At 41.2% G+C, this 25,495-nt stretch overlaps 1 protein-coding gene and 1 non-coding gene across 3 annotated transcripts in view; both read left to right on the top strand.

Moving 5' to 3' along the window:
* The window catches only part of ATAD5 (ATPase family AAA domain containing 5), a 62,452-nt gene that overhangs the window by 21,191 nt on the left and 15,766 nt on the right, over positions 1–25,495 (top strand). The window contains exons 7-17 of one of the 2 annotated variants that reach the window (XM_073004839.1): positions 1,998–2,182; positions 3,860–4,017; positions 5,319–5,481; positions 7,394–7,573; positions 13,301–13,397; positions 15,871–15,950; positions 16,466–16,605; positions 16,702–16,852; positions 22,615–22,791; positions 23,641–23,774; positions 24,222–24,315. In XM_073004839.1, the coding sequence (XP_072860940.1) occupies positions 1,998–2,182; positions 3,860–4,017; positions 5,319–5,481; positions 7,394–7,573; positions 13,301–13,397; positions 15,871–15,950; positions 16,466–16,605; positions 16,702–16,852; positions 22,615–22,791; positions 23,641–23,774; positions 24,222–24,315 (1,559 nt within the window). Of the gene's footprint in view, positions 1–1,997; positions 2,183–3,859; positions 4,018–5,318; positions 5,482–7,390; positions 7,574–13,300; positions 13,398–15,870; positions 15,951–16,465; positions 16,606–16,701; positions 16,853–22,614; positions 22,792–23,640; positions 23,775–24,221; positions 24,316–25,495 lie in introns of both variants that reach the window. The other variant, XM_073004838.1, reaches the window with a different exon arrangement.
* On the top strand, positions 8,794–8,897 carry LOC119621960 (U6 spliceosomal RNA). The gene has a single exon (XR_005238594.2). It is a non-coding gene; the product is annotated as a U6 spliceosomal RNA (small nuclear RNA).

Raw genomic sequence — 25,495 nt, forward strand, 5'->3', positions numbered from 1 at the left:
TCAATTAGGAAATAAGAATATATTAAAGGACATAAAGGTTTGGAAAGGGAGAAGTAAAACTATCCTTATTTGCAAATGATGTATTAAAAAATCATTATTTAAAAAATATATATTAAAAAATTCTGGGCCGGGCATGGTGGCTCATGCCTATAATCCCAGCACTTTGGGAGGCCGAGGTGGGTGGATCACAAGGTCAGGAGATTGAGACTATCCTGGCTAACACAGTGAAACCCCGTCTCTACTAAAAATACAAAAAATTATCTGGGCGTGGTGGCAGGCACCTGTAGTCCTGGCTATTTGGGAGGCTGAGGCAGGAGAATGGCGTGGACCCGGGAGGCGGAGCTTGCAGTGAGCCGAGATCACACCACTGCACTGCAGCCTGGGCGACAGAGCGAGACTGTCTCAAAAAAAAAAAAAAAAAAAAAAAAATTCCTAAGCGTAGGCCAGGCAGAGTGGCTCACGTCTATAATCCCAACACTCTGGAAGGTGGAAGTGGGCAGATTGCTTGAGACCAGGAGGTCAAGGGTCAAGACAGGAGGACTGCTTTGAAGTGCAATTGGTGGATGTCCGTTAAGTCACTTTTTTCTATACATATTTATTTTTATTTAATTTCTTTTTTTTTTTTTTTGAGATGGAGTCTCGCTCTGTCGCCCAGGCTGGAGTGTAGTGGCCGGATGTCAGCTCACTGCAAGCTCCACCTCCCAGGTTTACACCATTCTCCTGCCTCAGCCTCCCGAGTAGCTGGGACTACAGGCGCCCGCCACCTCGCCCGGCTATTTTTTTGTATTTTTTAGTAGAGACGGGGTTTCACTGTGTTAGCCAAGATGGTCTCGATCTCCTGACCTCGTGATCTGCCCGTCTCGGCCTCCCAAAGTGCTGGGATTACAGGCTTGAGCCACCGCGCCTGGCCTCGGCCATAATTTCTTAACATGGGTAGACTTTCATTTTTGTGATAAGCAAAAAAGAATTTGACCAGCTAAAATTTTAGGTAATTTTATTACCTAAATGTATTAATTAAATTTAATAAAATTAATATTTGTCAATATTTTATATAAATTCTAAAACGTAAAATTTTAATATAATTATATATAAAATTATATGAATTATTTATATAATTATATTTTATACATAAAGCTAACATTTAAATATTTTATATAAAATTACCTAATATATATTTTATATTTAGGTAAATGTATTACCTAAAATATTAATTTATTGAATTTAATACATCTTATTAATTTAATTTAATTTAAATTTTTTTTTTTTTGAAATGGAGTCTCCCTCTTTCACCCAGGCTGGAGTGAAGTGGTATGATCTTGGCTCCCTGCAACCTCTGCCCCCGGGTTTAAGCCATTCTCCTGCCTCAGCATCCTGAGTAGGTGGGATTACCCACCACCATGCCCAGCTAATTTTTGTATTTTTAGTAGAGACGGGGTTTCGTCATGTTGGCCAGGCTAGTCTCGAACTCCTGACCTCAGGTGATCCACCCTCCTTGGCCTCCCAAAGTGCTAGTATTATAGGCGTGAGCCACCACGCCCTGCCAATTTATTTAGTTTTTAAAAATTAAATTTAAAAGTGTTTCTTCTCTTTTCTGGTTTTTGTTTTGTTTTTGTTTTTGTTTTTTTGAGACAGTCTCACTCTGTCGCCCAGACTGGAAGGCTAGAGTACAGTGGCGCAATCGTGGCTTACTGCAACCTCTGCTTTCCAGGCTCAAGCGATTCTCGTGCCTCAGCCACCCAAGTAGCTGGGATTACAGGCACGCGCCACCACACCTGGCGAATTTTTGTATTTTTAGTAGAGATGGGGTTTCACCATGTTGGCCAGAATGGTCTTGAACTCCTTGCCTTAAGTGATCCGCCCACCTTGGCCTCTCAAAGTACTTCTATTACAGGCATGAGCCACCATGCCCAGCCCTAAAAATGTTTATTTTCTAGATAGTTTATTCCTTTAAATGTTTATAACCTTAGCTTTTCATTTTCACATCATTTTCTTAAAAGTCAAGATATATCTGAAAAATCTCAGGATTATGATGTTCAATGCAAAGCAAAGCGTGACTTCCTAATGAGTGGTTTGCCAGATTTGTTGAAACGGCAAATTGCAAAGAAAGCTGCTGCATTGGATGTGTACAATGCAGTGAGTACCAGTTTCCAGCGAGTCGTTCACATACAACAAAAGGATGATGGTAAGTTTGTTTTTTATTATTGAATATTTACTCTTCAACTGTTAGCAGTAACATTAAACTATGTAAGTTTCTTAAAGATGAGGCTGTGGTTTAATTATGCTTATGGTAACTTTAGTGGGAATTTTAAGGACAATTTCTCTCACTATCCATGGGGTTTGTTTCCAGGACCACCTTGTGGATACCAGCACTCATGGATGCTCCAGTTTCTTGTGTAAAATGGTATAGGCTGGGTGCGGTGTCTCATGCCTGTAATCCCAGAACTTTGAGAGGCCAATGCAGAAGAGCTTGAGCCCAGGAGTTTGAGACCAGCCTGGGCAACACAGCAAGATCCTGTCTTTAAACTAATCAACTAAATTAATTAATTAAAATTTGCTAGACATGATGGTGCATGTCTGTAGTCCCAGCTACTCGGGGGGCTGAGGTGGGAGGATCACTTGAGCCTAGGAGGTCAAGGCTACAGTAAGCCATGATCATGCCACTGCATTCCAGCCTAGGTGACAGAGTGAGACCCTGTCTCAAAAAAAAAAAAAAGTTTAGCCTCTCTTCTGTACGTGGGAATTTCCCAGCTAGTCTTTTCAGTAATTTATTCTACTTTTTCTTATTTTCCATCTCTGCCACTGGCCATTCAATTGATGAAGACTGTCTTTTTTTTTTTTTACTAGTACAGCTTTATGTAGCATTTTCGAATAGTATCTTCAACTGTAGGAATTAGTTATGCTTTTCTTGCCTCATTTTGATAAACTCATTTTCACAGGAATGCTGCTATAAAACTTAGCATATCTATTTGTAGATGAGCAGAGAGGCAAGCACAGAGGGAACCTCTCTTACAACCTTCAGAATTATTGAACGCTTACTATTGTCTGGAATTTTGCTGAGCAATTCATATACATATCTAGTTTAATCCTGATAACAACTCTTTAAGAGGTTGAGTATTATAATTATCACCCTCACTTTGAATGTGGGGGTGAAGAAACTTAAGATATAGGATCTTGCCAGTGCTCACAAGGTTAGTAAGTGGCAGAGGTTGGGTTTGAATCCTGGTCTAACTTCAAAGTTTAGCTTTAGACGAGGTTGCTAACTGCCTCCTAAATGGTTTTTCTTTTTCTTTTTCTTTTTTAGACAGAGTCTTGCTCTGTCGCCCAGGCTGGAGTGCAGTGACGAGATCTCAGCTCACTGCAACCTTGTCTCCTGAGTTCAAGCAATTCTCTTGCCTCAGCCTCCTGAGTAGCTGGGATTACAGGTGTGCACCACCATGCCTGGCTAATTTTTGTATTTTTAGTAGAGAAAGGGTTTCACCATGTTGGCCAGGCTGGTCTCGAACTCCTGACCTCAAGTGATCCACCTGCCTTGGCTTCCCAAAGTGCTGGAATGACAGGCGTGAGCCACTGCGCCTGGCCCTTCTAAAAGTTTTAACCTGAGTATCAAGGTTGATTTGAAAAGAAAGGAAAGTTTGTTAATATTTGTTTGTTTTTAACAACTGAGAGGGAAGTCTAGGTGATTTTTATTAATTCTATTTGTTGGAGGGTAGGATTTTGTTCCCTTTATAGTCAGTGGGTTTTTGGTACGTTTGTGTTAACTATGTAGTTGTCAAGTCTTTTCGTGTTTACATATTTTACATTCAGTAAATGGATAGTATATAAATAAGGTTTATTAAGATATTTTTCTATTTTTCTTTAGGGTGTTGTTTGTGGCATTTGAAACCACCGTCTTGTCCTCTCTTAACTAAATTTAAAGAACTGAACACTAAAGTGATAGATCTCTCAAAATGTGTTATTACTCTTGGTGAATTTTCAACATTGAATTCAAAGTTGAAAAGCAGTAACTCTGCTGCTGTGGTAAGTACTAAATAAATAGCTCATCCATTGTAGTGTTTCCCTTACATCTTGCAGAGGAAAAAAAATTTTGGATATCTACTCTTATAGCCTCAAGTGTTGTCCTAGAGTTTAATTTTTTTTTTTTTTGAGACAGAGTCTCGCTGTCGCCCAGACTGGAGTGCAGTGGCGCAATCTTGGTTTACTGCAACCTCTGCCTGCTAAGTTCAAGCAGTTCTCCTGCCTCAGCCTCCCGAGTGACTGGGACTACGGGCACACACCACCACGCCCAGCCAAATTTTGTATTTTTAGTAGAGATGAAGTTTCACCATTTTGGCTGGGCTGGTCTTGAACTCCTAACCTTGTGGATATGCCTGTCTCGGCCTCCCAAAATGCTGGGATTACAGACCTAAGCCACCGCGCCCAACTGAGTTTAATTTTTTTTTTTTTGAGATGGAGTTTCACTCTTGTTGCCCAGGCTGGAGTGCCATGGTGCGATCTTGACTCACCGCAACCTCCACCTCCCAGGTTCAAGCAATTCTCCTGCCTCAGCCTCCCTACTAGCTGGGATTACAAGCATGCGCCACCAGGCCTGGCTAGTTTTTTGTATTTTCAGTGGAGACGGGGGTTCTCCATGTTGGTCAGGCTGGTCTTGAACTCCCTACCTCAGGTGATCCTCCTGCCTTGGCCTCCCAAAGTGCTGGGATTACAGGCGTAAGCCACTGCACCCAGCCTAATATTTAAAAATAAATCCTAATTGTAGTACACATTTCTTTTAAATACCCATAGAGCTTTAAAAACATAACACATTTAGATACTTTATAAGTCAGTCGTATAATCTAATAGATATAATTTGTTCAAAGGGAGAAATAAATTAATCCTTCATAAGCTTTATATTTAGTGACTAAAGCTAATTTTTTTTTTTTTTTGAGATGGAGTCTTGCCCTGTTGCCCAGGCTGGAGTGCAGTGGCACGATCTCAGCTCACTGCAACCTCTGCCTCCCAGGTCCAAGTGATCCTCCTGCCTCAGCCCCCCTAGTAGTTGGGATTACAGGCATGTGCCACCATGCCTGGCTAATTTTTGTATTTTTAGTAGACATGGGATTTCACCATGTTGGCTAGGCTGGTCTAAAACTCCTAACCTCAGATGATCCACCCGCCTCGGCCTCCCAAAGTGCTGGGAGTATAGGCGTGAGCCACTGTGCCCGGCTTAAAGCTAATCTTACGTTGATACTGATTTATGATGGACAGAAAGTGGTTGGTAGTATTGTAATTAACATGAATAGATGATGGTCTGTTATTGTGCATTTTATTCTTTATTGCAGTTCGTGAGGACAAGGAAGGAATTTACTGAAGAAGTAAGAAATCTTTTGCTTGAGGAAATTAGGTGGTCAAATCCTGAATTTTCATTGAAAAAATATTTTCCCTTACTCCTAAAAAAACGAATTGAGCACCAAGTACTTTCTTCTGAGTGTCATAGTAAACAAGGTTAGTGATAATTATTATCATTTATGTTGACATACCAGTTTTGAGTTTTTATATTATTTATTATTTTATTTTTATTTTTATTTTTATTTCTGGGATGGAGTTTTGCTTTGTCGCCCAGGCTGGAGTGCAATGGCACAAACCTGGCTCACTGCAACCTCCGCCTCCTGGGTTCAAGTGATTCTCCTGCCTCAGCCTCCTAAGTAGCTGGGATTACAGGAGCCCACCACGACGCCCTGCTGATTTTTGTATTTTTAGTAGAGATGGGGTTTCACTATGTTGGCCAGACTGGTCTTGAACTCTTGATCTCAGGTGATCCACCCACCTCAGGCCCCGAAAATGCTGGGATTACAGGCGTGAGCCACTGTGCTTGGCCAATTTTTTTTTTTTTTTTTTGAGACAGAGTGTTGCTCTGTCACCCAGGCTGGAATGCAGTGGTGCAACTTTGGCTCACTGCAATCTTTGCCTCCTGACCTCAAGTGATTCCTGTGTCTCAGCCTCCCGAGTAGTTGGGACCACAGACTTGCGCCTCTGCACCTAGCTTATTTTAAATATTTTTAAATTTTTATTTATTTTTTTCAGACTGGGTTATGAGACTGGCTAGTTTCTGTATTTTTGGTAGAGACCAGGTCTTGCCATGTTGCCCAGGCTGGTCTTGAACTCCTGGGCTCAAGTGATCCTTCCGCCTTAGCTTCCCAAAGTGCTGGGATTACAGGCATAAGCCACCATGCCTGGCCTAACATGTCAGTTTTGAAGACACTAAGACTTAACCATTGACACTTGGAAGTGTTCACTGCAGACAACATTGCTTACAGTTGGCAGGAAGAGTTGTTCAGCTGAAGTAAGAGTATCTTGTACAATGCAATGTGCAACGTTAATCCCTGCCAGTTTCCAAAAATGCCAACCCAAAGATAGCTTTAATTATGTTGAAATATTATTCATTTAAGGAATGCCTTAGATAATTTTAGCTTATATAGCTTGTATAAAAGACAGTCTAAGTATTAAAATCTCCAGCTTGCTTTCAGTATATTTGATTCTTGCCTTTTTATTTTATTTTATTTTATTTATTTTTTGAGACAGAGTCTTGCTCTGTCACCCCGGCTGAAGTGTAGTGGCACAATCTCAGTTCACTGCAACCTCTGCCTCCTGGATTTGAGTGATTCTGGTGTCTCAGCCTGCCTAGTAGCTGGGATTACAGGCGCCTGCCACCATGCCTAATTTTTGTATTTTTCAGTAGAGATGGGGTTTCACCATGTCAGTCAGGCTGGTCTCGAATTCCTGACCTCAAGTGATTCACTCGCCTCAGCCTCCCAAAGTGCTGGGATTACAGACATGAGCCACCATGCCTGGCTTATTTATTTGTTTGTTTATTTATTTATTTTTATTTTTATTTTTTGAAATGGAGTCTTGCTCTGTCACCCAGGCTGGAGTGCAGTGGTGTGATCCACCTGCCTTGGCCTCCCAAAGTGCTGGGATTACAGGTGTGAGCCACCATGCCCAGCCTATTTATTTATTTTTTAAGAGACAGGGTCTCACTTTGTCACCCAGGCTAGAGTACAGTGGTGTGATCATGGCTCCCTGCAGCCTTGATCTCCTGGGTTCATGTGATCCTCCCACCACAGCCTCCCAAGTAGCTGGGACTACAGGTGCACGCCACCACCCCTGGCTGATTTTTCTATCTTTAGTAAAGCTGGGGTTTCCCCATGTTACCCAGGCTGGTCTCAAACGTATAGACTCAAACAGTCCGCTCACCTCAACCTCCCAAAGTTCTGGGATTAGAGGCCTGAGCCACTGCACCTGGCTTGCCTTTTCATTTTAAAGTTATAAGACTATTGGATACTTGGAAGTGACATTAATGTTACTGGTTTTTGTTGATTAGTAAGAAGTACATGCATTTCTTTAATTCCCAAAGTAGAACTAGAGGCTGATGTCAGTCATAAAGAAACCAAAAGGAAACGCGTGGAAGCAGAAAATTCTAAGTCAAAAAGAAAGAAACCAAATGAGTATTCAAAAAATCTGGAGAAGACCAATAGGAAGTCAGAAGAACTTGGCAAAATAAACAACTCTTCTGGGATAAAGCTAGATTCTTCCAAAGGTATATTTTCTAAAACATCCCAAAAGAAACAGATTGCTTTGAGTACATGTAAAGTGGAAACCAAAGCAGTAGAAGATTTTGATATTCTTTTTTAAAAATTTTAATTCAGTTGTATTTTAATTTTAGATTTTCTTTTTCTTTTTTTTTTCTTTTTTTGAGGCACAGTTTCACTCTTGTCGCCCAGGTTAGAGTGCAATGGCACGATCTTGGCTCACTGCAACTCCCTCCACTTCCTGGGTTCAGGCGATTCTCTTGCTTCAGCCTCCTGGGTAGCTGGGATTACAGGCATCCACCTCCACACCCAGATAATTTTTTGTTTGTTTGTTTGAGATGGAGTCTTGCACAGCTGTCCGGGCTGGAGCCCGCCACCACGCCAGCTAATTTTTTGTATTTTTAGTAGAGACGGGATTGGCCAGGCTGGTCTCGAACTCCCGACCTCATGATTCACCCACCTCAGCCTCCCAAAGTGCTGGGATTACAGGTGTGAGCCACCGCGCCTGGCCACGCCCAGGTAATTTTTATATTTTTAGTAGAGACAGGATTTTACCATGTTGGCCAGGCTGGTCTCAAACTCCTGACCTCAGGTGATCCACCCACCTTGGCCTCCCAAAGGGCAGATTTTGATATTCTAATAATTAGATGATGACAGTCTGCACCAGAAATATTAATATCTTCCATTCCTGGTAAATTCGAGTTTTTCTTTCGAGTCCTAGAACTCTTTTGTTTTTTAACTTTTCATTCTTTCCTTCTCTGTCTCTCTTTTTTTTTTTCTTATTGCAACTTTCAAAAAATAATTATGTCTTTGAAATAAATAGAACCTCATGGATTATGGGCTTACAAATGGCCATATTAACAGATAAGTGTTCAGTCTTTGATTTTTCTGTGCTTCTATAAATATATGTGCTTTTTTTTTTTTATTTTTTGAGACAGCATCTCTCTCCGTCACTCGCCTGATCTCAGCTCACTACAACCTCTGCCTCCCGGATTCGAGTGGTTCTCCTGCCTCAGCCTCCTAAGTAGCTGGGATGAGAGGTGCGCGCCACCACGCCCGGCTAATTTTTGTATTTTCAATAGAGACAGGGTTTCACTGTGTTGCCCGGGCAGGTCTCGAACTCCTGACCTCAATTGATCTGTCCGCTTTGGCCTCCCAAAGTGCTGGGAATATAGGCATGAGCCATTGCACACGGCCAATATATGTGCTTTTAAAAAAATCTGGTATTGTGCTCGCTTCAGCAGCACGTATACTAAAATTGGAATGATACAGAGAAAATTAGCATGGCCCCTTGTGCAAAGATGACAATTTTTTTTTTTTTTTTGTATTTTTAGTAGAGATGGGGTTTCGCCATGTTGGCCAGGCTGGTCTCAAGCTCCTGACCTCAAGTGAAGGGATGACAATTTTAAAACTAAAAAGTTAAAAAAAAAAGTAACACAGTGGCCGGGTGCAGTGGCTCATACCTGTAATCCCAGCACTTTGGGAGGCTGAGGTGGGCGGATCACCTGAGGTCAGGAGTTCGAGACCAGCCTGGCCAACGTGGCAAAACCCTGTCTCTACTAAACATACAAAAATTAACCAGGTGTGGTGGCGCGTGCCACCCCAGCTACTTGGGAGGCTGAGGCAGGAGAATTGCTTGAATCCAGGAAGCAGAGGCTGCAGTGAGCCAAGATCTCGCCACTGCACTGCAGCCTAGGCGACAGAGCAAGACTCCGTCTAGGGGGGAGAAAAAGAAAAGGTAACAAAGTAAAAAAAAAAAATCTGGTATTATCCCATACATATTATTTTACATGTGTGTATATATAAAATATTTTATATGTGTGTGCATGTTTCACATATCTCTGACATGTTCCCATTCAGTTTATTTTATTTATTTACTATTTTTGAGACAGAGTTTTGCTCTTTTTGCCCAGGCTGCAGTGCCATGGCGTGATCTTGGCCCACTGCAACCTCTGCCTCCTGGATTTAAGCGATTCTCCTGCCTCAGTCTCCCGAGTAGCTGGGATTACAGGCATGGTCCACCATGCCTGGCTAATTCTGTATTTTTAGTAGAGACCAGGTTTCTCCATGTTGGTCAGGCTGGTTTTGAACTCCTGACCTCAGGTTATCCGCCCACCTTGGCCTCCCAAAGTACTGGGATTACAGGCGTGAGCCACCGTGCCCAGCCCCATTCAGTTTATATAGCTTTTCCAAAGTATGCTATTGATTTAATTCATTTATATAGCTTTATACAGGATGAGTATCCCTAATCCAAAAATCTGAAATTTGAAATGCTCCAAAATCCAAAACGTTTTGAGTGCTGACATGGTGCCATAAGTGGAAAATTCCATACCTGGGCCTGGGCACCATGGCTCATTCCTATAATCCCAGCGCTTTGAGAGGCTGAGGTGGGAGCATTGTTTGAGCCCAGGAGTTTGAGGCCAGGCTGGGCAAGATAGGGGGAGCACACCTTTACAAAAAAAAAAGAAAAAAAAAAATTGGCTAGGCATGGTGGCCCATGCCTGTAGTCTCAGCTCCATGGGAGGCTGATGCGAGAGGATCACTTGAGGTTAAGGCTACAGTGAGCCATGATTCACCACTACTCCAGGCTGGGTGACAGAGCAAGACCCTGTTTCAAGAAAAAAGAAAATTCCACACCTAACCTCTTCTGGACAGGTCACAGTCAAAATGGAGACAAAACTTTTTTTCTTGCACAAAATTATTTAAAATATTGTATAAAATTACTTTCAGGCTGTGTGTACAGGTGTATATGAAATATAAGTGAATTCCATGTTTAGACTTCGGCCTCATCCTAGGGATATCTCATTAAATTCAGTTGGAAAATTTCTGGTCCCAAGCATTTCAGATAAGGGATACTCAACCTATAGCATGTCTTAGTATTTGATATGGCAAGTCTCTTATCATTATTTTTAAAATAATTTTTATGTATTTGCTTTATTCGATGGACTACAGTTTACCTTACCCCATAAATCCTGTTGAGATTTTAATTTTACCATTATCTATAGCTTAATGGAGAGAAGTGGCATCTTTACAGTAGTCTTCTCAACTGGGAATGTGGCATCTTTCTCCATTTTCCCAGGTTGACTTTATAGGATGTTTTAATGTTTCTTTTCAGGGTTAAAAGAGGGTCCAATAAGACTATGCCACTGTTGTTCTGTAGATTGTTGTTCTGTAGATTATTGTTTTGTTCTTTATTTATTTATTTATTTAATTTTTTGAGATGGATTCACTCTGTTGCCCAGGCTGGACTGTGCTAGCATGATCTGGACTCACTGCAGCCTCCACCTCCCGAGTTCAAGTGATTCTTCTGTGTCAGCCTCCCGAGTGGCTGGGATTACAGGCGCCCACCACCATGCTCAGCTACTTGATGTATTTTTTTTTTTTTTTTTTTTTTTTTGAGACAGAGTCTTGCTCTGTCACCCAGGCTGGAGTGCAGTGGCATGATCTTGGCTCACTGCAAGCTCCGCCTCCTGGGTTCACGCAATCCTTCTGCTTCAGTCTTCCAAGTAGCTGGGACTACAGGTGCACACCACCATGCCTGGCTAATTTTTTGTATTTTTAGTAGAGATGGGGTTTCACCGTGTTAGCCAGGATGGTCTCCATCTCCTGACCTGTGATCCACCTGCCTCAGCCTCCCAAAGTGCTGGGATTACAGCTGTGAGCCACCGCGCCCAGCTTTTTTTTTTTGAGACGAAGTCTCGCTCTGTCGCCCAGGTTGGGGTTCAGTGGCACGATCTCGGCTCACTGCAACCTCCACCTCCCAGGTTCAAGCTATTCCCCTGCCTCACCCTCTTTAGTAGCTGTGACTACAGGCATGCGCCACCATGCCCAGCTAATTTTTATATTTTTAGTAGAGACGGGGTTTCACCATGTTGGCCAGGCTGGTCTCGAACTCCTGACCTCAAGTGATCTGCCCACCTTGACCTCCCAAAGTGCTGGGATTACAGATGTGAACCACCGAGCCCAGCCTACTTTCTGTATTTTTAGTAGAGATGGGGTTTCACCATGTTGGCCAGGCTGATCTCGAACTCCTGACCTCAAGTGATCTGCCCTCCTCGGCCTCCCAAAGTGCTGGGATTATAGGCATGAGCCACTGCACCCAGCCTGATTATTGGTTTTACGTCACAGATTACTTCTCATCGTTCATGTTTCTTCAGTGGTTATTAAAAATTTAAATATTGCTGGTTGTGGTGACTCACATCTGTAGTCCCACCTACTCAGGAGGCTGGGGTGGGAGCTTGCTGTCCAAAGTTCAGGAATGCAGGGAGATGTGTTCATACTTGTGAATAGCCATTGCAGTCCAGCCTGGACAGCATAGCAAGACCTCATCTCTTAAAAAAAGAAAAAAACTATTTTTAATTTTCGACCTGCACATGTGCAGGTTTGTCACATGGATAAATTCCATGATGCTGAGATTTGGACTTCAATTGAACCTGTCACCCAAATAGTGAGCATAGGCCGGGCGCGGTGGCTCAAGCCTGTAATCCCAGCACTTTGGGAGGCCGAGACGGGCGGATCACGAGGTCAGGAGATCAAGACCATCCTGGCTAACCCGGTGAAACCCCGTCTCTACTAAAAAATACAAAAATTTAGCCGGGCGAGGTGGCGGGCGCCTGTAGTCCCAGCTACTCGGGAGGCTGAGGCAGGAGAATGGCGTGAACCCGGGAGGCGGAGCTTGCAGTGAGCTGAGATCTGGCCACTGCACTCCAGCCTGGGCGACAGAGCGAGACTCCGCCTCAAAAAAAAAAAAAAAAAAAAAAAACAAATAGTGAGCATAGTGCCCAATAGATAGTTTTTCAACCCTTGTCCTCACTTCTTCCCTCCTCCCTTTTGTAGTCCCCAGTGTCTTTTTGTTGTTAAGAGACAGGGTAACACTATGTTGCCCAGGCCAATCCCGATCTCCTGGGTTCAAGTGGTCTACCTGCCTTGGCCTCCCAAAGTGCTGGGATTATAGGTGTGAGCCACCACACGTGGTCTCCATTGTCTTTTGTTCCCATCTTTATGTCCATGTGTACCCAGTGTTTAGGTTCTGCTTATAAACGAGAACATGAATTATTTGGTTTTCTGTTTCTGCATTTATTCACTTAAGATAATGGCCTCTAGCTGCAACCATGTTGCTGCAAAGGATATGAGTTATTTCTTTTTTATGGCTGCATATATGTCCTACAAATTCTTTATCCAATCCACCATTTTTGGGCACTTAGGTTGATTCCATGGTTTTGCTTTTTTTTTTTTTTTCTTTGAGATGGACTCTCACTCTGTTGCTCAAGTGCTCAGGCTGGAGTGCAGTGGCGCAATCCTGGCTCACTGCAACCTCCGTCTCCCAGGTTCAGTGTCTTTGCTATTCTAAATAGTGCTGATAAACATGTGAGTACATGTATCTTTTTGGTAGAACAGTTTATTTTCCTTTGGGTATATACCCAGTAAAGGGATTGCTGGCCCAGATGATAACCCTAAAAGAAAAAAAAAAAAAACCAACAATGTTTAAGTGTGCACTTTAATATTTTAATAAGATTATGGTGGTTATTGTTTTTTAGGGGGAAGGGTTTGGTGTGAAGAATTTTAAATGTAATGTTGTTTTAAAATTACCTCTGGCATTTTGTAAATATAAATATTTCTGCAAATATCTACTGCGACATTGTAATAATAATGTAAATGACTAATAATTCATATATGTTTATGTCAAGGAATGAATACCTTAATTTTTTTTTTTTTTTTTTTTTTTTTTGCTTTAGATTCTGGAACTGAAGACATGCTTTGGACAGAAAAGTATCAACCTCAGACTGCCAGTGAACTTATAGGAAATGAGTTAGCTATAAAAAAGTTACATAGGTTGGTAAAATGTGTAAAGGAATTGAGAAATAGTTTACAATCTTAGTTTTACTATTTTTGTTTAGAAATTGTAGTTATAAAGTAATATATTTCATGATAAAATCTTCAAAAAATGGTAGAAGTTTAAGTGACAAGTAGCCCTCTTTTCTTATATTTCTACTTCTCAGAGATAATCATTGAAAATGTTTTGTAAAAGCTTCCAGAAAAATATTTTATGCATATGTTAGTTCCTTCCTTTCTAACAAATGGGATCACATTACTACTAATTCAGGTCCCCAGTCCTTTATCTTCAATTCTCACATCCAAAAAATTCTGAATAATGAAAATTTATTGAATTGATTACATGAAATTTGTTGTACCTTTACACTTAGAATTTACAAAATTTTTGTGGTTTTTTTTTTGAGACAGAGTCTCACTCAGTCACCCAGGCTGGAGTGTAATAGCATGATCTTGGCTCACTACAGCCGCTGCCTCCCAAGTTCAATAGATTCTCCCGCCTCAGCCTCCTGAGTAGCTGGGACTATAGAGGTGTACCACCATGCCAGGGTAATTTTTGTATTTTTGGTAGAGACAGTTTCGCCATGTTGACCAGGCTGGTCTCGAACTCCTGACCTCAGGTGATCCACTCACCTTGGCCTCCCAAAGTGCTGTGCTGGGATTACAGGTGTCAGCCACTGTGCCCGGCCAGAATTCACATATTTTTTAATAAAAATATTAAGTGATGGCCCACTGCGGTGACTCACACCTGTAATCCCAGCACTTTGGGAGGCCAAGGCCGGTGGATCACTTGAGGCTAGGAGTTTGAGACCAGCCTGGCCAACATGGTGAAACCCCATCTCTACTAAAAATACAAAAATTAGCTGGGTGTGGTGATGCATGCCTGTAATCCTAGCTACTGGAGAGGCTGAGGCATGAGAATTGCTTGAACCCAGGAGGCGAAGATTGCAGTGAGCCGAGATTGTGCCCGTGTGCTGCAGCCTAGGCGACAGAGTAAGACTCTGTCTCAAAACAAAACAAAAAAACAAACCAAACCAACTTAAGTGATTATGGGTGTACTGCCTAGACCCCATCAGGGGTATTATGTAATATGCAGTATATGTACTAAATAACCTTTTAAGTATCTGAAAAATTAATTCTAAAACAATCTGGCCCAAAGGATTTCATATAAGGATTTATGGACCCATAATTATAGTTAATAGTGTGAACTTGGTACTACTGTTCTTAAGTACTTGTATTGTTCTTTTTTTTTTTTTGTACTGTTCTTAATTCATTTTATCCTTAGAACAGTACTGTGAGCAGTTGGGTACAGTGGCTGAAGCCTGTAATCCCAGTGCTTTCGTAAGCTGAGGCAGGAGGATTGTTTGTGGCCAGGAGTTTGAGAGCAGCCTGGGCAAAATAGGTTGACCCCATCTCTACAAAAAATAAAAAAAATGTTAGGCATGATGGCGCCCACTTGGATTCTGAGCCACTCAGGAGCCTGAGGTGGGAGGGTCACATGAGTCCAAGAATTCGAGGCTGCGGTGAGCTATGATCACACCCCTACACTCCAGTGACAAAGCAAGACTGTCAAAAAAAAAAAAATACGATGAGCATAAATACTGTTGTCCTCACCTCATAGATGAAGAAACCAAGGCCTAGAGAGGCTGAGTTATTTGTCCAAAGTCACACAGCTAGAAAGTGATGGAACTGGGATTTAAACTCAGGCATTCTAGCTCCAGACTAGAACTTAATCTTTCTGTTGTACATTGTATATTAGGCACCTTTCATGTGATTACACAATATACCGCAGGTCTTTTTTTTAATTTTGAGACAGGGTCTTGCTCTGTTGCCCAGGCTGGAGTACAGTGGTGGAATCTTGGCTCACTGCAAGCTTCGCCTCTCAAGCTTGAGCCATCCTCCCACCTGAGCCTCCCAAGCCAGCTAATGTTTTTTGTAGAGACAGGTTTCGCTGTGTTGCCCAGGCTGGTTTCAAATTCCTGAGCTCAAGCAATTCACCTGCCTCCGCCTCCCAAAGTGCTGGGATTACAGGCCTGAGCCACTGTGCCTGCCCTGCCACCTCAGTTCTTTTTAATTGCTGTATACTGGTTTCTAAGTGACTGTACTATAATGTATTTTTTCCCCACTGGTATATTTTTATGTTTTTCCTGTTAGAGGCTAATATGAACAATGCTACAGTGAATATTCTTGCACATACAGTCTTATATATTTTGGCAGAAACTACTAAATGTTCATGTCCATGTAAAACTATTTTACTCTTTAATTGATTCACAAGCACTATGGAGTGTTTAGAAACTAACAATATGCCATATAAAGCTGTACTAGTAAAAATAACAAGAAGGCCCTTCATCAGTTGAATGGCCAATGCCAGAGAAACTAACAATATGCCATAACTTCCCCCAATAATCATTTTAACATAAAGTCTAAGGCATAGCTATATTCTGTGAATTATTTTTATTACATTTTCTTGTGGCAGTTGGTTGAAAGACTGGAAAAGAAGAGCTGAATTGGAAGAAAGGCAGAATCTGAAGGGAAAAAGAGATGAGAAACAGGAAGGTATCTTGTGTCTTTTTTTTACCGTTTCACTGAACATTTTTAGTTACATTAACTAAAACTTTGTATAAAATTTCTTAATTGGTATTTTATATTTGATTTTCTGCTTTTTTTTTTTGAGACAGATTCTCACTCTCACCCAGGCTGGAGTGCAATGGTGTGCAACCTCCGCCTCCTGGGTTCAAGTGATTCTCTCACCTCAGCCTACTTGAGTACCTGGGACTACAGGCATGTGTCACCACGCCTGGCTAATTTTTGTATTTTTAGTAGAGATGGGGTTTCACCATGTTGGCCAGGCTGGTCTTGAACTCCTGACCTTGTGATCTGCCCACCTTGGCTTCCCAAAATGCTGGAATTACAGACATGTACCACCATACCCGGCCTGATTTTCTACTTTTTATAAAGTAATATTTCAGCATTTATTGCAAGAAGTTTGTGGGATTTGATCATTGGATTTCATAAGGTAGAACTGCTTCCTCAGCAATTATCATTTTATATGCATTTGAATAATTTTTCAGATTTCTCGGGTGGCATAGACTTTAAAGGCAGTTCAGATGATGAAGAGAGTCGTCTTTGCAATACTGTCCTTATAACAGGGCCAACAGGAGTGGGAAAAACTGCTGCTGTGTATGCTTGTGCCCAGGAGCTTGGATTTAAGGTTAGTAACAGCTATGATGAGAGAATGTCAGTGTAATAATTACCCTTGGATTAAAAGGAGACATAAACCATTCTCCCTTCGTTTTTCTTCTTTTAGATATTTGAAGTGAATGCCTCTTCCCAGCGCAGTGGTAGACAAATTCTATCTCAGTTGAAGGAAGCTACTCAGTCCCATCAAGTAGATAAACAAGGTGTAAACTCACAAAAACCCTATTTTTTTAATAGCTACAACATAGGCAAGTCACCAAGTAAGTAAATTATTTTCCTTAAGCCATAATGTTTCGAAAAAAACAAAACCCAAGAAAATAATGTCAATTATCAACATTTTGCCATTTATTTTTAATCTTCTACATGTACACATATTCCCTGTCCACCCCTGCCAGATTATTTTAAAATAAATCTGAAGACCATCATATCATTTCACCCCTACATTCTTCAATATTTATCTCTATCTGATAAGGACTTCTAAAAAAGCATAACTATAATATCATAATCAGACCCAACAGAGTTAACAACCAGGCTAAGCAGCATAGCGAGACCTTTTCTCTACAAATAATAAAAAACAAATTAGCTAGGTGTGGTGGTGTATGCCTGTAGTCCCAGCTACTCTGGAAGTTGATGTGGGAGGATCACTTGAGCCTAGAAGGTTGAGGCTGCAGTGAGCTGTGATTGGGCCACTGCACACCAGCCTTGGTGACAGTGTGAGACCCTGTCTCCAAAAAAAAGATCTATTTAACTGTATTCCTTCATATCATCTCATACACAGTCTAATGTCAGTTTTCTATTGTTTCAAATGATTTGTTCAAATCTGGATCCAAACAAGGTTCATATCTTACATTTGATTCAGGTCTCTTAACTTTCTTTTACGCTCGCTAACAATTCACTCACCTTTCTTTTCATGTCATTTATTTGTTGAAGAATTTGAGTCATTTGTCATGAAATTTTTCACATTCTGGATTTGTCTGCTGATTATATCCTCATGGTATCAGTTAACATAGTCCTCTTCCCTGTATTTCTTGTAAACTGGCAGTTAGATCTATGGGCTTGATTAGACTCAGGTTCTGTTCTGGGTCTGGCATACATGTATAGGTGGCCTGCGTACTTCCTATGACATCATAGCAGATTATCCATTGTAGATTACAAAATGATAATTTTATAATTATCTCTTTTGCATTTATTAGAATTTTAAAAGGAAGCACTATTCCTCATCAACTCTTTGGATGCTTTGAAATACAGTTTGTAGGCCGGGCGCGGTGGCTCAAGCCTGTAATCCCAGCACTTTGGGAGGCCGAGACGGGCGGATCACGAGGTCAGGAGATCGAGACCATCCTGGCTAACACGGTGAAACCCCGTCTCTACTAAAAACACAAAAAACTAGCCGGGCGTGGTGGTGGTCGCCTGTAGTCCCAGCTACTCGGGAGGCTGAGGCAGGAGAATGGCGTAAACCCGGGAGGCGGAGCTTGCAGTGAGCTGAGATCCGGCCACTGCACTCCAGACCGGGCGACAGAGCGAGACTCCGTCTCAAAAAAAAAAAAAAAAAAAAAAGAAATACAGTTTGTAGGCACCAGAAATGCTTCATTCTTTCCTTTATTTATTAGTACTTAGAGTGATGGTGTCCTAGCAACCTTGACAGTTGACCAGTGAGTTTTTGTGCAGTTTAATTTTTTAAGTGTTATTATGAACTCATGGATTTTTATATATAATATGTTTCACCTCTTTGTGTTTATTATTTCTTTGTTGCTTTGAAGATTTTCTCACTGGTTTTAAGTAATTTGATTATGACATGCCTTGGTGTACTTCTCTTCATGTTTCTTGTGCTTGGGATTTGTTGAGTTTCTTGCATATATGAGTTTATAGTTGGGAAGATCAAAGTTGATAAAATTATAACCAGTATTTCTTGAAATATTTTTTCTGTCCTCCCCATTTCCTTTGGCAACTCCAGTTATTATTATAGGTATTTTAGACCACTTGAAATTGTCTCCTGGCACACTGATGCTTTGTTCAATTTTTTAGTCTTTTTCCTTTTTTTGTTTCAGTTTGGTTAGTTATTATCACTATTTATTCAAGTTTATACATCATTTCTTCTGTAGTATCTAGTATGCTGTCACTGCTATAAGTGTAGTTTTCATTTCTAGAAGTTTAATTTGGGTCCTTTTTTATCTTCTGTGTTTCTACTTACCATGTATCCAGTCTTTCCTCTAGGTGTTTGAACATATCACTTATAACAACTGTTTTAATGGTCTTGGTTACTAATTCTATCATCCATGTAATTTTTTTTTTTTTTTTTTTGAGACGGAGTCTCGCTGTTGTCACCCAGGCTGGAGTGCAGTGGCACAATCTTGGCTCGCTGCAAGCTCCGCCTCCTGGGTTCAAGGGATTCTCCTGCCTCAGCCTCCCCGAGTAGCATGGATTATAGGCACCCGCCACCACGTCCAGCTAATTTTTTTTGTATTTTTAGTAGAGACAGGGTTTGACCATGGTGGCCAGGCTGGTCTCGAACTCCTGACCTCAGGTGATCCACCTGCCTTGGGCTCCTCAAGTTTCTCTTTCTTTTTTTTCTTTTTCTTTTCTTTTCTTTTTTTTTTTTTTGAGATGGAGTCTCACACTGTCGCCCATGCTAGAGTGTGGTGGTGCAATCTTGGCTCACTGCAACCTCCGCCTCCCAGGTTCAAGTGATTCTCCTGCCTCAGCCTCCCAAGTAGCTGGGATTACAGGTGCCCGCCATCACGGCCAGCTAATTTTTTTGTATTTTTAGTAGAGATGGCGTTTCACTATGTTGGCCAGGCTGGTCTCAAATTCCTGACCTTGTAATCCGCCCACCTCAGCCTCCCAGAGTGCTGGGATTACAGGCATGAACTACTGCACCTGGCCAACCTCCTTAGGTTTCTAGTGCAGTCTCAACTCAGAAAATATGTCTTGACTTTCCCCTCACTATGGAAATTTTCTCAGGGCAATAGGCTGGGCAATTCTAGTGTTCACCTTATTTGTTATTTGTATCTCAGAGATTACTGTCCATTGTTGCATGATGACAAAAGTCTTGAAAAGTGTTATTTCATATATTATGTCCAGTTTTCTTGTTCTTATTTCTGATGGGAGGATAAATCCAGTGCCAGTTCTATACCTTGGCTGGAAGCAGAATCCCATCTTACTTTCTTTTGGTGCTCATATTTTTCCATCTTTGGCTAGCGGGGAACTATTTTAATTGGTTTGTGTCCTTTTGACATTACCCAGCAATAGTTGATATTTTCCTTGCTTTCCAGCATGTTAGGATGTCCCAGACCTATAGTTAGCGGTTTCTGCAAGAAGGTGGTTCTTTTGGTGTGAAATTTCTTTTTTTTTTTTTTTTTTGTTTTTTGAGACGGAATCTTGCTCTGTCGCCAGGTTGGAGTGTAGTGGCATGATATTGGCTCACTGCAACCTCTGTCTCCCGGGTTCAAGTGATTCTCATGCCTCAGCCTCCCAAGCAGCTGAGACTACAGGTGTGCGCCACCATGCTCGGCTAATATTGTGTTTTTAGTAGAGACAGGGTTTCACCATGTTGGCCAGGCTGGTCTCGAACTCCTGACCTCAGGTGATCCATCTGCCTTGGACTCTTGAAGTGCTGGGATTACAGGTGTGAGCCACTGTGCCTGGCCAAATTTTTTAGAAAGAATATATTGATATAGTTTAGCCAACTAGTCACTGAGTATCTTAAAATAAAAATTGCCTTTTTTTTTTATTTTTTTTTTATTTTTTGAAAAGACAAGGTCTTCCTCTGTTGCCCAGGTTGGATTGCAGTGATGCAATAATAGCTCATCGCAAACTTGAACTCCTGGGCTCAGATAATCATCCTGCTTTAGCCTCCCAGAGTGCTGGGATTGCGGGTATGAACCACTGCACCTGGCTAAGCATGTATTTTTAAAACCAGTCTTTGGGCTAGGTGCAGTAGATCATACCTGTAATCCCAGCACTTTGGGAGGCCCAGGCAGGTGGATCACAAGGTCAGGATTGATACCAGGCTGGCCAACATGGTGAAATGCTGTCTCTACTAAAAATAGAAAAATTAGCCAGGCGTGGTGGTGCACACCTGTAATCCCAGCTAATTGGGAGACTGAGGCAGGAGAATTGCTTGAACTTGAGAGGTGGAGGTTACAGTGAGCTGAGATTATGCTACTGTACTCCAGCCCGGGCAACAGTGTGAGACTCCGTCTCAGAAAAATTAAATAAAACCAGTCTTTGGACTGGTATTCATACATGATCAAGCAGTCCTTGGTCTATATCAAAATAAGAAAAATAAGGACAAAGGCTGGGCACGGTGGCTCATGCCTGTAATCCCAGCACTTTGGGAGGCGGAGGCGGGCGGATCATGAAGTCAGGAGATTGAGACCGTCCTGGCCAACATGGCGAAATCCCGTCTCTACTAGAAATACAGAAATTAGCTGGGCATGGTGGCACGTGCTTGTAATCCCAGCTACTTGGGAGGCTGAGGTAGGAGAATCACTTGAACTCAGAAGGCAGACGTTGCAGTGAGCTGAGTTCGTGCCACTGCACTCCAGCCTGGTGACAGAGCGAGACTCCGTCTCAAAAGAAACAACAACCAAAAAAAGGACAAAATGGTGAGTGTTTTTTATAAATTGATATCTATTCAACATATATATATGTATGTGTGTGTATATATATATATATATATATTTTTTTTTTTGAGACAGTCTTGCTGTGTCGCGCAGGCTGCAGTGCAGTGGCACGATCTCGGCTCACTGCAAGCTCCGCCTCCCAGGTTCACGCTATTCTCCTGCCTCAGCCTCCCCAGTAGCTGGGACTCCAGGCGCCTGCCATCACCTCCGGCTAATTTTTTGTATTTTTGGTAGAGACGGGGTTTCACCGTGTTAGCCAGGATGGTCTCGATCTCCTGACCTTGTGATCCGCCTGCCTCGGCCTCCGAAAGTGCTGGGATTACAGGCGTGAGCCACCACGCCTGGCCTGTGACAGCTTTTTTAACCTCAAGATTTTCAGTAAACTTATTGAACACCTCTAATATACAAGGGCTATGATAAGATCTATGGAGACAGAGGGTACAAAAAAAGAATAAGACACAGATATGGAACTGTGAACATGAGATGGTATGTGAGGAGCATCCTGTTCTGAGGCCATACAGTAATTAGGATTTGTAAGGACTAAATCCAGGTACCTAGAGGGGAAGAGAGGATGTATTCTGTGGAAAAATGCCACGGAGCTTCTGGAGAATAGAGGTGAACTATTTATTTTTTAACTTTGTATCTATCTTCCAAAGCATCTCTAGAAATACATATTATTGGCTTGCAATTTACTGCAGGTCTAAATTAAAGTTGAACAACAAAGTTTTGTAATGTGCTCAGTGTATACTGTTATTTTCCCTCCATCCTCTTCTGACTTTAAGCAGGTGTAGAAAAAAATGAACGGAGGGATTGTGAACAGTATTTGTTGTAAGAATGTGTATTTCTGGCCGGGTACAGTGGCCCACGCTTGTAATCCTAGCACTTTAGGAGGCTGAGGCAGGCGGATTGCTTGAGCTCAGGAGTTTGAGACCAGCCTGGACAACATGGCAAAACCCCATCTCTACTAAAAATACAAACGATTAGCCAGGCATTGTGGTGTGCTCCTGTAGTCCCAGCTACTTGGGGGTTGGGCGGGAGGATTGCTTGAGCCTGAGAAGTGGAGACTGCAGTGAGCTGAGATCATACCACTTCACTCCAGCCTGGTTGACAAAGTGAGACCCTGTCTCAAAACAAAAAAACAAACAAACAAAAAAACAAAGAATGTGTATTTCTTGAGGAGTAGTGTCTTTTCTAAATGACTGGCTTAACCTTCTGTACTGGTAGAATAAATAAATATAGTAATATTTGAATGTACAAAGTATTTGTAAGAATGAAAGAAAATTTCTGTGTCTTGAATTTTTAACTGTTAAGAGTAGAAATACAGAATGTGGCTAACTATCTGACTACCTGTATGATTTTTAGAATATTTATCTTTAAATGCAATTTGTTTTGGGCAGAAAAAATAAGCTCCCCTAAGAAAGTTGTTACATCACCAAGAAAAGTTCCTCCACCATCACCAAAAAGTAGTGGGCCAAAGCGAGCACTTCCTCCCAAAACCTTGGCAAATTATTTTAAAGTATCTCCCAAACCTAAAAATAATGAAGAACTAGGAATGCTTCTGGAAAATAATAAAGGTAAGACATTAAATTGACAAATTAAATTTTATATTTTTTAATAGTAATGACCCTTATACATAAAAATATGAACACATTTTACGAGTTCCTGTTGCTATTTATTAAATCTCAGCTACACTGAAGATTCTACATATAGAAGTGTTAATATTTTGTTTTAGTTTATTTTGGAGACAGAGTCTTGCTCTATTGCCAGGCCAGGCTGGAGTGCAGTGGCACGATTTTGGCTCACTGCAACCTCCTCTTCCTGGGTTCAAGCAATTCTTCTGCTGCAGCCTCCTGAGTAGCTGGGATTACTGGCACACACCACCACACCCAGATAATTTTTGTATTTTTAGTAAAGATGGGGTTTTGCCATATTGGCCAGACTGGTTTTGAACTCCTGACCTCAAGTGATCCACCCACCTTAGCATCCCAAAGTACTGGGATTACAGACATGAGCCACCATGCCCAGCTTGTTTCAGTTTTTTGTTTGTTTGAGATGGAGTCTCACTCTTTCATCCAGGCTGGAGTGCAGTGGCGCGATCTTGGGTCACTGCAACCTCTGTCTCCTGGGTTCAAGTGATTCTCCTGCCTCAGCCTCCTGTGTAGCTGAGATTTCAGGTGTGTGCCACCATGACCGACTAATTTTTGTATTTTTAATAGAGTAGGGATTTCACCATGTTGGTCTCGAACCCCTGACCTCAGGTGATCCACCTGCCTCCCAAAGTGTTGGGATTACAGGCATGAGCCACCACGCCCGTCCTGTTTCAGTTTTGATAATGGATTTCAGTTTGAGCTTATTCTGTGGATATATCCAGTGTCTTAGCAAAAGTTGATTTTACCTAAAATATCAATATTGTATTTATGCAGGAATAAAAAATTCTTTTGAACAGAAACAAATTACTCAGACTAAATCTACAAATGCAACTAATTCAAATGTCAAAGATGTTGGAGCTGAAGAACCCAGCAGAAAAAATGCAACATCTCTTATTCTTTTTGAGGAGGTAGGCTTATAGAAGTATACATTTGTGAGAGCCCATGATTAAGACTTACTTTAAAGAATACAATATGTTTTCTTATAAAGAATTGCAAAATAGCTAAAGAGGTCGGGAATACGTGTATCTGAAATTAAAGCAAATGAAACTGTCCACTCTAGAATAATTTTTCAGGAAGATGATTAATTCACGGCTGCTAATTATTGTTAAATGATTGTATAAATTCTGATTCATATCTATCTAGTTAATAGGTGGCTGCATTTGTTTTTAACATTTGATAGTTGATAATTTTAAAATTCATTATAGTGTATGACATAAACTTTCAACATGGGCTGAATTCACACTTCATAAATTCATAAATTTTGTCTCTAACAGACATATAGAATATTGACTATGTGTACATAACTGATATTAGTGTATTGTTATTACATTAATATTCTAATAAACTGTTGGTAGGTTGATGTAATTTTTGATGAAGATGCTGGGTTTTTGAATGCAATCAAAACATTCATGGCAACAACTAAGCGACCTGTAATCCTTACTACAAGTGGTAGGTAACAATGATTTTACTTCAGTTAAACAGTTACTCAAATCTGTAGTTAATCTGCAGAGTGGAGTAATTATAATTAACTCACAAATAGCAATTACTTTTAAAAATGGATACTACTTTGGATTACTATATTGGGTGTTAGATATTTAGAAAGTGGAGAACAATCTCTAGAATGCAAATAAGAGATCTAGTAAAGGTATTTTAGTAGGGAAAGTACTAGATTCTTCTCCTGGCGTCCTTATCATACCTATGACTAGATCACTAAATCTTATTTAGTGGTCAAGATTTTTTATGGAACCCAACCTTTCCGTTGTTCCTTAATACTGAACTTAGCCACTCTTTTGCCCCTGATAACACTTTCTTATGGATTATTGTATATTTAGCTATCATCAGCCTAACAGAATTGATCCATCTTCTAAAGAATTATCACAGAATGTTTCATTTAAAAAACTAATTCAATTTCTTTTTAAAAAAATTGGAAATACTATAATAATACTCTAATATTTTTCCAATTATAAATATTCATGAGACTAGACTCTACTTACAAATTAATGCCCATTTGATAGTGATTGTACTCTAAAAATATTGAGAAAAATCTTATTAATCACAAGTTAGGTGGGTTTTTTGTTTGTTTTGTTTGTTTGTTTGTTTGAGACAGAGTCTTACTCTATTGCCCAGGCTGGAGTGCAATGGTGCCATCTCGGCTCACTGCAACCTCCAACCTCTGCCTCCTGAGTTCAGGTGATTCTCCTGTCTCAGCCTCCTGAGTAGATGGGACTACAGGCACACACCACCATGCCCAGCTAATTTTTGTATTTTTAGTAGAGACAGGGTTTCACCATATTGGTCAGGCTGGTTTCGAACTGCTGACCTCACGTGATCCACCTGCCTTGGCCTCCCAAAGTGCTGGGATTACAGGCATGAGGCACCATGCCCAGCTGGTAGTTTTATTAGAAGATCATAGTTGGCCAGGTGTGGTGGCTTATGCCTTTAATTCCACCACTTTGGGAGGCTAAGGTGGGCACTTGAACCTAGGAGTTTTGAGATCAGCCTGGGCACCATAGTGAGACCCCCATCACTACAAAAAAAAAATGATCTGGGCGTGGCAGCTTGAGCTTATAATCCTAGCTGCTTGGGAAGCTGAGGCAGAGGATCACTTGAGCCCAGGAGTTTGAGGCTG

The sequence above is a fragment of the Chlorocebus sabaeus genome, chromosome 16, assembly GCF_047675955.1.
Source record: "Chlorocebus sabaeus isolate Y175 chromosome 16, mChlSab1.0.hap1, whole genome shotgun sequence".
NCBI classification, from domain to species: domain Eukaryota; kingdom Metazoa; phylum Chordata; class Mammalia; order Primates; family Cercopithecidae; genus Chlorocebus; species Chlorocebus sabaeus.